The sequence below is a fragment of the Doryrhamphus excisus genome, linkage group LG11 (assembly GCF_037039965.1).
Source record: "Doryrhamphus excisus strain RoL-2023G ecotype Guam linkage group LG11, RoL_Dexc_Guam_v1.1, whole genome shotgun sequence".
In the NCBI taxonomy this organism is placed as follows: domain Eukaryota; kingdom Metazoa; phylum Chordata; class Actinopteri; order Syngnathiformes; family Syngnathidae; genus Doryrhamphus; species Doryrhamphus excisus.
Window position 1 is genome coordinate 2,455,801 of NC_136367.1, and position 12,635 is coordinate 2,468,435.

Below are 12,635 nucleotides of genomic sequence, written 5' to 3' on the forward strand. Positions count from 1 at the left end.
GTTTCCATGGTTGATTTAAAAAATTGTAGTAGTTTTTTGTGTGAATTTTGGATTGTCGTCGACAAAAACTCTTGTTTATGTAATTGTTGTTTATGTTTAATTTGTAGTCATTCAGGTAAAGGAGTTGATAGTTGATAGTCGAGTAGTCGTGTCCAGATGAGTCCTAGACAGACGATGATGTCTTGACCCTGTGACTGTTGGAGTGCACACACACACACACATACACACACACACATACACACACATACAGAGAGTGTGTTGTGTACATTCCACCAGACGATGTCAGGCAGCAGTCACACACACACACACACGGATCTTATTTGTGTCTGGAGTTGTGCTCCTGGTATGTCGGGCAAGTGGATCAGGATCAGGTGTGTTGGTGATTTTTCCAGGAGGAAACAGAAGCGCGGTGACGGATAGATGGAAGGGGAGGGGGGTGATATTGGGGGATTTTTTTTATAGGATGTTTATTCCGACCCTTGTCAGCCCATTCTTGGCCTTCACTCCAGCAGATTAAAATTATTAGCCAAACAGACAGTTAATCCGGGGGACCAGTAGGGGTGGGAGGGTTGGGAAGGGCAGGGGTGGTGGTGGGGGGTGCGGGATGTGGATTGGGGCAGGCTCTTCACAGGTTGGTGATTATCTGATTCCATTGCAAGGATTTGCCTTTTTTGTCACACAAACATTACAAGAGGGCCCACAAGGCCTCCCTGTGATTGTGTATTGGCTTTGTTTGCTTGCAGATGTCAGACAGACTGGAGAAGCACACAGGAAGAACAAATGACAGATGAATGCCAGCCCCGGGAGGGATGCTATGTACTGCATACTACACTCCATGTATGTACTCCGTATACTGCATGCATAAGGATGGATGGAATTATTTGGAAAGTTGCACGCATTTTAATGTTGCACAAATCTCAGTATACTGCATGCATAAGCTACCAATCCAGTCCACACATATCATAGATGCTCAATATGCAATTGGATGGAATTATTTGGAAAGTTGCACACATTTCAATGTTGCATAAACCTCTGTATACCGCATGCATAAGCTACCAATTCAGTCCATACATATCAGAAATGCTCAATATGCAATTGGATGGAATTATTTGGAAAGTTGCACACATTTTAATGTTGCACAAACCTGCATGCATAAGCTACCAATGCAGTCCACACATATAAGAGATGCTCAATATGCAATTGGATGGAATTATTTGGAAAGTTGCACACATTTTAATGTTGCACAAACCTCCGTATACTGCATGCATAAGTTACCAATGCAGTCCACACGTATCAGAAATGCTCAATATCCAATTGGATGGACTTATTTGGAAAGTTGCACACATTTTAATGTTGCACAAACCTCCGTATACTGCATGCATAAGTTACCAATGCAGTCCACACATATCAGAAATGCTCAATATCCAATTGGATGGACTTATTTGGAAAGTTGCACACATTTTAATGTTGCACAAACCTCCGTATACTGCATGCATAAGCTACCAATCCAGTCCACACGTATCAGAAATGCTCAATATGCAATTGGATGAAATTATTTGGAAAGTTGCACACATTTTAATATTGCACAAATCTCCGTATACTGCATGCATAAGCTACCAATGCAGTCCACACATATCAGAAATGCTCAATATCCAATTGGATGGACTTATTTGGAAAGTTGCACACATTTTAATGTTGCACAAATCTCCGTATACTGCATGCATAAGCTACCAATGCAGTCCACACATATAAGAGATACTCAATATGCAATTGGATGGAATTATTTGGAAAGTTGCACACATTTTAATGTTGCACAAACCTCCGTATACTGCATGCATAAGTTACCAATGCAGTCCACACGTATCAGAAATGCTCAATATCCAATTGGATGGAATTATTTGGAAAGTTGCACACATTTTAATGTTGCACAAATCTCCGTATACTGCATGCATAAGCTACCAATGCAGTCCACACATATAAGAGATGCTCAATATGCAATTGGATGGAATTATTTGGAAAGTTGCACACATTTTAATGTTGCACAAACCTCCGTATACTGCATACATAAGCTACCAATGCTGTCCACACATATCATAGATGCTCAATATCCAATTGGATGGAATGATCAGATTTGGAAATTTGCACACATTTTAATGTTGCACAAACCTCCGTATACTGCATGCATAAGCTACCAATGCAGTACACACATATCAGAGATGCTCAATATCCAATTGTATGGAATGATCAGATTTGGAAATTTGCACACATTTTAATGTTGCACAAACCTCTGTATTAGACCCAATATAACATTCTGAACAGCAGAAAAAAAAACATACTCACATGAGTCCGTATGTTATTTTTATGCTAACATCGGCCGATAATATCCCCTAATATCCCGATGTCCACATATTGTTACTATATGCTACAATAATACATATACAGTATATGCAGTATATGTATGTTACAGTACTTCTTACATCATGTGTGTATGCTACAATCTAGTTTGTATAGGTGCAATATGCATGCTACGGTATATTGTATGTATATGCTGCAGTATAGTCCATATACTGTATATAATATCGACTATATATGCTGCAATATAGTCCATATACTGTATGTATATGTTACATTATAGTACATATACTGTGTGCACATGTTGCAATATAGTCCATATGCTACTAAAGTCTATGAGATGCAACAATACATACAATTGTCCATGTATGTGCTGCAATATTTTGTTGAAATACAGTCCATATATTGTATATATATGCAATATATACAGTATGGAACATAAACTGGGATTAGATGGTTTGGAGACAGTGTAGCCTAAGTTGTAGGTGACAAAAACGAACAGAGGTTCCCCCCCGAGTGCTCAATCAGAGAGTCTGATGGGGGTCTAACGTGGCGTCCAGTCAAGAGCCGGTCTAAGTACGCTAAAGCTACATTTGCTGTCCTCCCTCTGGATGACATTACAAGCCCTAATTGGCGAAATGAAGATGGCCTTTTTTGTGTGATATTTCTCAGTCTTCCTTCCTTCCCAGTTCAAAGCCTGCCGTCGATGCGGCGAGGTGCCATTTCTTCTCAATCAAAGCTCCCACAATCAACAATGGAGGTGTTAATTAACATGCAACATTTGCATCCAATTTATAGGCCGTTGCCTTCCATTTGTGCACACACACACACACACACACACACACATTGTTTGCGGAAGACTTGATACACACATTTACAACACGCAGCTCCACAGAGTCAATATTGAACCTGTGTTGGTGGTCACATTCTTCATTCCTCCGATCTCAACATCAAATATTTGAGGGATTGCTCTCTAGTTTGCACCCTAATGGCGGCTCGCTGCACCCGCAGACATCCTACATCCACCGCAATCATCATCGATCAGTCTGTCCGAGGTGGGAAGCGCCAGACCAGACTTGGTGGACACCCCCCGGACGACACAGTTATTACTCGACGACCCGGGAGGGATGGACCATACTGCTCGTTTGATACCATATATTCCAGGTATGCTGTTGCCGATACCGATACAAGCCGATACAAGCTGATACAAGCCGATACCGGGATGTATGCTGTGACATATCTCCTGTAGTGGAATGAACACATATTTTTTTTTATGGCTTTTCATGGTCTGGAAAAAAATCTGATACCGATATCAACCGATAAGTATCGGTTCCATCGCTAATTATAATAAGTTGATGTTAGTAAAACACATTTTCAAGTTGGAATAAAGTAGAACCACTGGAAATAATCCACAAAATCAGATGAAATTTAGTACTTTTTTTACTTGAAAACATTCAAGATTATTGAATTATTTTATTAAAGAGATTATAATCAGAATATAAAACACAAGAATATAGGCAAATGATCAATGCACTTGTTTGTGACCATTAAGTCATTAATTCAGTCATTTGATTAATTAATTTTTATTTTTATTTTTATTTTTATTTTTATTTTTATTTTTATTTTTATTTTTATTTTTATTTTTATTTTTATTTTTATTTTTATTTTTATTTTTATTTTTATTTTTATTTTTATTTTTATTTTTATTTTTATTTTTATTTATTTTCTACCACTTTTTCCTCACAAGGGTCGTTGGGGTGCTAGTCTTTGGGTGAGATTTTAATTTTAATTTTAATTTTAATTTTAATTTTAATTTTAATTTTAATTTTAATTTTAATTTTAATTTTAATTTTAATTTTAATTTTAATTTTAATTTTAATTTTAATTTTAATTTTAAAATGTTTAAATGTAATTCATTATATAAAATATGCTATATTTAATTGTATTTAAATAAATAAAATAATAAAATAAATAATAAATAAATAAATAATAAAATACAAGTATTTATTTATATGAGGTGTCTATTTTGGACCAATATGCAAATTTGTGGAATTTTTTTTTAATGAGTGGAAATATGACTGGAAATAACCAATTGAGTCAGGAGAATTGCAGTAATTAATACATGAAATATATATTTTTTGCAATATTTCAAGCTCATTGAAAGATTTTGGTGTTTTTTTGTAATTATAATCGTAATAAAAGTACTTTTGTAAAGAATTTAACAATATATCCATATGACAATATGAACAACACAAAAAATAACCATAGAAACAATTTATATCATAGAACCATTTTTATGAAAAAATAACCATAGAAAACTATCCATCTCGTCGTCTATAGTATTAACCCGATACTGCCAGTACCCTCGGTATCGATGTTATCTCGATGTGGATCGACCCTCAGACAGCCATTCAAGTCGAGTCCAGTCTAATTGCATTTCAGACGAACAGAAGCAGCCTTTAATCCCACAAGAGTCGATTTAGACAAATAGGATCAGACCTGATTAGACAGCCGTAACAATTCATATTTTCATTAACTTTTCATTCATTGGCGTGCAATATACAAAATATAATAAAATATATATTGTATTTATGTATATATTATACTGTAAGGTATACATATTGTGTTTCAGTAAAAGCGGTTTAAAACAACCTAGCTAAGCCAATAGACTCAAAAAGGATGCAGTTCTGCCTTTTAAACACTAGAGGGGAGTGTTGTAACACAATTCATTCAATTGTATTAGACTGCATTCACAAGTCCATCGGTTTCATCGCCATGTTGAAAAATAAAACAGCTGCTGATTTAATAGAAAATCAATTATATTCGCAAACTATGATAAAAAAAATAACTCAACTCGTATATTTCATCAAACTTTTAAGCATATTTGACCACTCAGTAAAGCAAATCAGCAAAATATGTCAATTTAATTGCATTTATTTAACCCCCTTGAACACTTAAGGCCTAAATAGGACAAAACAGTGTCAAAACAGGACTTTTGTATGAAATGTTGTTTTAAGGGGATGAAACTCAGCCACTTTCAAGAGGTTTTCCCTATTGGGGACCCTTGGGGCCCATTTGGGTTGTAATATACTCAGTTATAAATGCATATTTTTGTTGTTTCCTATTGTTTCCTATGCTTGGGTTCCCACTGAGGCTCGGAAAGTATATAATGATTTATAATCATATAATTTTCATAGAACAACTAAACCACAGGTTCATGATGATAACCGACACGTTTCATAATAGAAACGAAATAGAACAGGGGTCTTAAACACGCGGCCCGCGGGCCAAATGTGGCCCGCAGAGCACTGGTTTGAGGCCCCCGCCTTGATATGAAAGTTTAATGTCAGTGCGGCCCCGCGCAAGTTTGATATAGATGCTGTATGGTATCATGTACCCAGAAAAAAAACATTACGTTTGATTAATGTTCATGTTCAAGGTTAAATAACTGTTAATAGTTATCCTCCCTATCCGTGTGGAAGTGGTAAGTTTTTGGCTATTTAAGTTTAAAGGGAATAACTTGAAGGCTACCGTTTAGGTCGCTAGCTCTCTAGTTTGCGAGTTAGCATGTGTCTCAAGACACTGCAGTTGCGCAATATGTTGTATATAAAAAGAGTATAAATGTGACTATAGTCGTGTTTTGTCATGTCTACAGGGCTCTAATAATGCTTTGTTCATTTTAATCTGAAAAAAATCATTTGTCTACCCACCAACTATATGTGGTTTCTTAAGTTTTTATTATTTGCCGTTTTATTATTATTATTATATTTATTTATTTGTTGATTTGTTTATTTATTTTTCATCTTATTTTGTGTAGAAAAATAAAAAGTAAGATATTTGAGAACAGTGGAATTTTTTATCAGAGCTTTTCTTGTAGAAAATCGGAACCAAAGCAAAGTTTATTCATTTTTCTGTTTTTAATGAATGCATTTTTTTTTGGGGGGGGGGGGGTCTGATGCGGCCCAGTCTCACCCAAACCCTAGCTCTAGTGGCCCCCAAGTAAATTGAGTTTGAAATAGAAAAACCAACTACAAACCACTACAAACGGGATGTGATGAGTGAGGGATGATTTTCTTATTACAAGCCGATTTCACCATCATAACAATGACATGAAAGCATTTCAAGTCCAATTATTCTATGGTTTGTCTTCAAAGCAAGGAAGGACAAGAGCAACAACTCCAATAAAAATTAATTTGAAGATCTTTTGAAGAGTGACCCAAGCGCCGGGTTACAAGACGTGATGTATCCTAGGCCAAGATTCAGCACATTTGCTTCTTTTTTTTGTACACTAGCACACACAAAAACATGTCCAAAGTGCACATGAATCCATCATGTGCACATTCTCCCGTTGTTCCAACATCAACCGTGCGCTTCAAATGACCCATCGCTCTTGAAATTGTATTTTTTTAACATATTTTGTGCGTAAAAGTTGATTTTCTGCAATAGAAACACTTCCGAAACACACAAAGCTTCATTCCCGTGCCTCCCCCTTGCTCTTATTTTCTATGCTGAATATTGGGCAGACCTCCATGTTGCCTGTTAATCATTCATCCGTGCACTTTGAGCGGCGATAAGCGCCTCGCTTTCAAAGAGCACGTGGCGAGATAAGTCAGTTCTTATGACATGACCGCCGTCAATCATATGCTGATTTGACTTGCAGAGTCCTGTGATCAACCCTCTGTAGCAATTCTCCACAGAAATGAACGTTTTTATGCATTTCTGCGTCTTTATGCATTCATCTCTTGTATTTAACATCTTAAAATCAATGCAGGTGACCCCAAAATATACATATTACATTTATTACATCATATTTATGCATTTTTAATGCATTAAATAATTATCTTGGGTGAAAACTATATACCATAATATTTTTTGGGTGTCAGAAAATTATGTAAAATTATATAATAAATAAAAACACAATATTTAAAAATGTATATAGCACTACTTTGCTATATTTTATAAAATTTTAGTTTAATTTTAATTTTGAATTATAATTTAAAATGTTTGCATTAAATAATTTTCTTGGGTGAAATCAATAAGCTTACGCTACAATATTTTTATTTTTGTCCGAAAAAAATATAACATTATATATACAACAATATGACAATATTTTATGTTTTGTCATATTATCCTTATTTTTTGTGTACATACAAACATTTTTGCATTAATTGCATTACCCATTATCTTATTTTCAGGTTTGTATCTTTTATAATAAATAATAATAATAATAATAATAAATAATAAATAATAAATAATAAATAATAAATAATAAATAATAAATAATAAATAATAAATAATAAATAATAAATAATAAATAATATTTTTATGTATTAAATAATGAAGAAAACGTTTGTAAAAAATATAAACTGGAATGTATAGGGTAAAATAAATAAATAGAATATTAATTTATAGAATATTCTAATGAATAGAATAGTATAAATAGAAACATATATTTTTTTAAAAGAATGTTCTTGTAGCCTTTTATTAAAATAAAGAGAAACTGAAAATACAATGCCTGACAGACAGACCGCAGTTTCCATTCATATTTTTTGACAGCATCTCCCCCCTCCTTCACCTCTTTCCGCACAGCAGATGCTGCGATGGGCGCCATGACGGTGAGCACCCAAAGATACTACAAAATGACTAAGAACGCTCATCCAAGCGTTGCGGACCATATATACGCATGCGCAACAGGCTCCTGTCGTATATTGATGGTAACTTTAAACCAAGACGTGACTTTATATACATGATGTAAGTGTTCTGAAGAGATGTGCGCCCATTCATGTATTATGGACGAGCTGTTTCCCATAATGCAACGCGACGCTACTGGTCTAACCGGTGTATGAGTTATCATCTCTGCCTTTGAACGTCTCTGGTAGCAATCTGCTGGGAGCTGGGGCTGAGCGAAGGCACCAAGAGGCGACCAACCGAGCGACCGACCGACCGACCGGCGGAGGAGGAGGAAGGAGGAGGCAAGGCGAAGCACCAGTGAGGAGTTTTTGCTGCGTTTGGGAACCAGCAGGACGAGACTTTTCCTCCTGCCGTATTGCAACCGTGTGTAGGCTTCCGGCTCCTGTATATAACATAAAACAGAAAAGGACTCCACATTTTAACGAATTCTCTTTAAAGTCTCGAACACAACCGTCGTGTGGAAAGTCGTAAGAAACTAAAGGACGGTGGACGGAGAATGGGATTTAAAGAACATATCGTCAAGTGCTGAGTTGCTACAAGGAGATATAATTATTACGAATTATTACTTGAAAGGCTCCGACTTGGTTACGTTTTTTGGGGGGGACACGGTGAGGACATGACATGGGGGGGAGCCTTTGAAGAAATCTGCAATGATGACATTTAGCAGCAAAGCGGAGCAAGGTTAGCTAGCAAGCTAGCTAGCTAGCTAGCTGAGAAGCTAAGGCTGCTAACTAAGCCTGTGTCGCCCTTTGCATTCCCGGAGCAGAGGAGGGGCGCTGGGGGCTTTGTAGCATTGCGGCTCGGCTTCACTTTTTTTTTTTTTAGCTTCCGGCAGTAATGGAGAACCCCGAATGTCTGGCACATTTACGGAGGGGGAATTGTTAAAACCGCAACGAGAAGACAGTTTTTCATTTTTTTTAGGAGCAACGTCAAAAGCAACCGACCCGGGGCAGCTAGGCTATGTTATTGGGAGTACTTTTCTCGGTAGGTAGGTAATGTTAACATGGGGAGGCCATGTATACTCCAAATGTGTACGTCAAGGGAGCAAACATGTATACGAAGTCAGTAAATACACTTTATTTTAGCTAAAAGTTTTTTTTTTTTTAATTTTCGAGGCAAATTCAAGTTCTTGACAGGCCCACTCGAGTGAACGTGTTCGCTTTTTTAAAAAAAAAAAATCTCATTATTATTAACCCCAACTGGACTGTTCAACCATGTCTGGAGAGGTGCGTTTGAAGAAGCTGGAAAAACTCATTCTGGACGGACCCATTGAGTCCAATGGCCAGTGTCTCAGCGTGGAAACCCTGCTGGACATCCTGGTGTGTCTTTACGATGAGTGCAACAACTCCCCACTCAGAAGAGACAAGAATATCCTGGAGTTTTTGGATTGGGGTAAGTTTTTTTGTTTTTGTCCTGTGCAGCCAAGCTTCCCTGTTGTTCTTTTTTTTTTTTTTTTTTGGTAAGATGATATGCTAATAATGTTGGTGGTGCAGTGTGGGCCCTCCCTTTCACATCACATTCCTTTTATAGTAGTCGTGGGGCTCAGTTTGGCCTGCTCTTTTCCCTCAACACTACACCCTCCTTTAAAAACTACAAGCACGCATGCTTTATTGTTCTGCAACGTACAGCGACAGTACATCATTTTTTAACTGCAGGCACATAATTGCAATGAAGTACATGTGGATCGCACACTGTAATGTTTGGTGCATGCATTCGTTCCGTCCACAGTTGCGTTCAAGATCTTTGTCAATTTGGATTCGTGCTTGCTTGCAATTTTGCAAGTTTGTTGTCAAAAAACGTTTCCCCGCCCCCACATATATTCTTTTTCTATGCCGCTTATCCTAACTAGAGTCGTGGGTATGCTGGAGCCTATCCCAGCTGTCTTTTGGCGAGAGGCGGGGTACACGCTGGATTAGTCTCCAGCCAATCAGAATTCTGGAACAGATTAATGAGATTTACTATATTTCTTATGGGAAAAATTGACTTGGTTAGAGTCTGTTTCGGTTAGAGTCCTACCTTCTGGAACAAATTCATTCATTCATTTTCTACCGCTTATCCTCACAAGGGTTGCGGGCATGCTGGAGCCTATCCCAGCTGTCTTCAGACGAGAGGCGGGGTACACCCTGGACTGTTCTCCAGCCAACCACAATTCTGGAACAGATTAATTAGATTTACTATATTTCTTATGGGAAAATATTGACTTGGTTAGAGTCTGTTTCGGTTAGAGTCTGTTTCGGTTAGAGTCCTACCTTCTGGAACGAATTGACGACGCTGTATTCATTTACTCATTCATTTTCTACCGCTTATCCTCACGAGGGTCGCGGGCATGCTGGAGCCTATCCCAGCTGTCTTCAGGCGAGAGGCGGGGTACACCCTGGACTGTTCTCCAGCCAACCACAATTCTGGAACAGATTAATTAGATTTACTATATTTCTTATGGGAAAATATTGACTTGGTTAGAGTCTGTTTCGGTTAGAGTCTGTTTCGGTTAGAGTCCTACCTTCTGGAACGAATTGACGACGCTGTATTCATTTACTCATTCATTTTCTACCGCTTATCCTCACGAGGGTCGCGGGCATGCTGGAGCCTATTCCAGCTGTCTTTTGGTGAGAGGCGGGGTACACCCCGGACTGGTGGCCAGCCAATCACAGGGCACATATAGTCAAACAACCATTCACACTCACATTCATACCTATGGACAATTTGGAGTCGCTAATTAACCTAGCATGTTTTTGGAATGTGGGAGGAAACCACGCTTGCACGGGGAGTACATGCAAACTCCACACAGAGATTACCCGAGGGTGGAATCGAACTCAGGTGTTTTAGCTGCGAGGCCTGCTCGCTAACCACTCAAGCTACCAGTGTTTTACCAGCCCGTAGAGATCAATTTTTATCACCGAAGGTTGTCCAGAAATCCAAGAAATTAATTTAAAAAGTTAGTTTTCCAATATTATATTTCACGACAGCTCTTATAGCAAATGTTTACCATGACTCTGGGAGCCCGTGTTCCCTCCTGTGAGGGCTTAGAGTCGTTCCTGCCTGTTTCCAGAGCTTTCACAGATATGCAGAGCAGGCCAGGCATGCTACGGCAGCTAGCTGGGCCTCCGCACCGGATTGGAAAAAAAAAAAAAAAGTGAGTTGTTCACATTCCTGCTTCATGCACAAACCAAACCCCCGATGGCATACACACACACATAGCTGTTCCACACAAACCTGTGTGTGTGTGTGTGTGTGTGTGGTCCCCAGCCTCACTTCATGTGTTGATTTTTTTTCCCCCCCTAACTTCGCACAACAGGAGCAAAAGATACAAAACTGAAAACACCTTTTCCTGGTGGTACAGTCACCAGATCCCAGGAAGGAGATGCTATGGAGTCGTGATCACCGTGCAACCATGGAAACAAAACATGTTTTTTAAAAGAGCAATATAACATGATAAGACATCGGAGTTGCTTATGCAAGCCTAAAGGATCACACAGTGGCATGCAACATAGTGGGAAGTAAGGAGACAATAAGATGAAATATGATCTGGTTCCGGTAATGTTCAACTTTTCTTGTCTAAGTCCAACTTTTTTTTTTTTCGAAGGGTGGCTAATTCTACCATACTTGGGCCCAACTCACAATTTAAGTTTAAGCACCATTGGGAGTGGTGGGCCGGGGCACTGCCCCATTGCATACATAACTTGAGTCATCGATTGTAATGCGACCGCTCCTTGCCTCGCCTCTACCTTTTCATAAACAGAAATAGACTCAAAGTACAGAGGAAGTACTCGGTTAGGGTATTTTTGGATTGTCAAAAAATTTCAGCCAAAAATGTTGCCTCAGTTTGCGTACATTTCCGGTTAGCATTCAATCTATAATTGAATCTAATGTCTATATGTGCCCTGTGATTGGCTGGCCACCAGTCCAGGGTGTACCCCGCCTCTCGCCCGAAGACAGCTAGGATAGGCTCCAGCACCCCCTTGACCCTTACGAGGATAAGCGGTAGAAAATTAACCAATTAATTATTATTGATTTAGAGAAATAATATACCTTTGGGGCTGCACATAAGTCAAGTGGTTCGTGTACAGGCCACACAGTTAGGAGACCCGAGTTCAATTCCACCCTTGGAGTTTGCATGTTCTTCCCGTGCATGCGTGGGTTTTCTCCGGGTACTCCAGTTTCATCCCACATTCCAAAAACATGCTAGGTTAATTAGCGACTCCAAATTGTCCATAGGTATGAATGTGAGTGTGAATGGTTGTTTGTCTATATGTGCCCTGTGATTGGCTGGCCACCAGTCCAGGGTGTGCCCCGCCTCTCGCCTGAAGACAGCTGGGATAGGCTCCAGTACCCTCCGCAACCCTCGTGAGGATAAGTGGTAGAAAACTTTTTTTTTAATGAGAAAATTATGCTTGAAATGTAATTTTTTCCACAAAAAAAAAAGTTTTTAGTTGGGAACTGATATTTTCCTGAAACGTATGTATGTTCTACTTCTGATTACTAAAGAACGGAGAAAGGCAGAAACAAACTTTTTTTTCATGAGAGAAAATTATGCTTGAAATGTAGCTTTTCCCACAAAAAAAAAAAAAAAAAAAAAAGTTTTTAGTTGGGAA

General features: G+C 38.3%; 1 protein-coding gene and 1 long non-coding RNA gene across 5 annotated transcripts in view; both read left to right on the forward strand.

Annotated features, from left to right (window-relative positions):
- Positions 1-810: 810 nt before the first annotated feature.
- On the forward strand, positions 811-8,003 carry LOC144901231 (uncharacterized). Its single transcript, XR_013629382.1, has 3 exons — positions 811-837; positions 3,364-3,516; positions 7,945-8,003. It is a non-coding gene; the product is annotated as an uncharacterized LOC144901231 (long non-coding RNA).
- A 254-nt stretch (positions 8,004-8,257) lies between these two features.
- Positions 8,258-12,635, forward strand: part of cdc42bpab (CDC42 binding protein kinase alpha (DMPK-like) b) — a 73,132-nt gene continuing 68,754 nt past the window's right edge. For all 4 annotated transcript variants that reach the window (XM_058074555.2, XM_058074571.2, XM_058074590.2 and 1 more), the window contains exon 1: positions 8,258-9,435. In XM_058074555.2, coding sequence (XP_057930538.2) covers positions 9,258-9,435 — 178 coding nt within the window. In that variant the 5' untranslated portion in view covers positions 8,258-9,257. The remainder of the gene's footprint in view (positions 9,436-12,635) is intronic.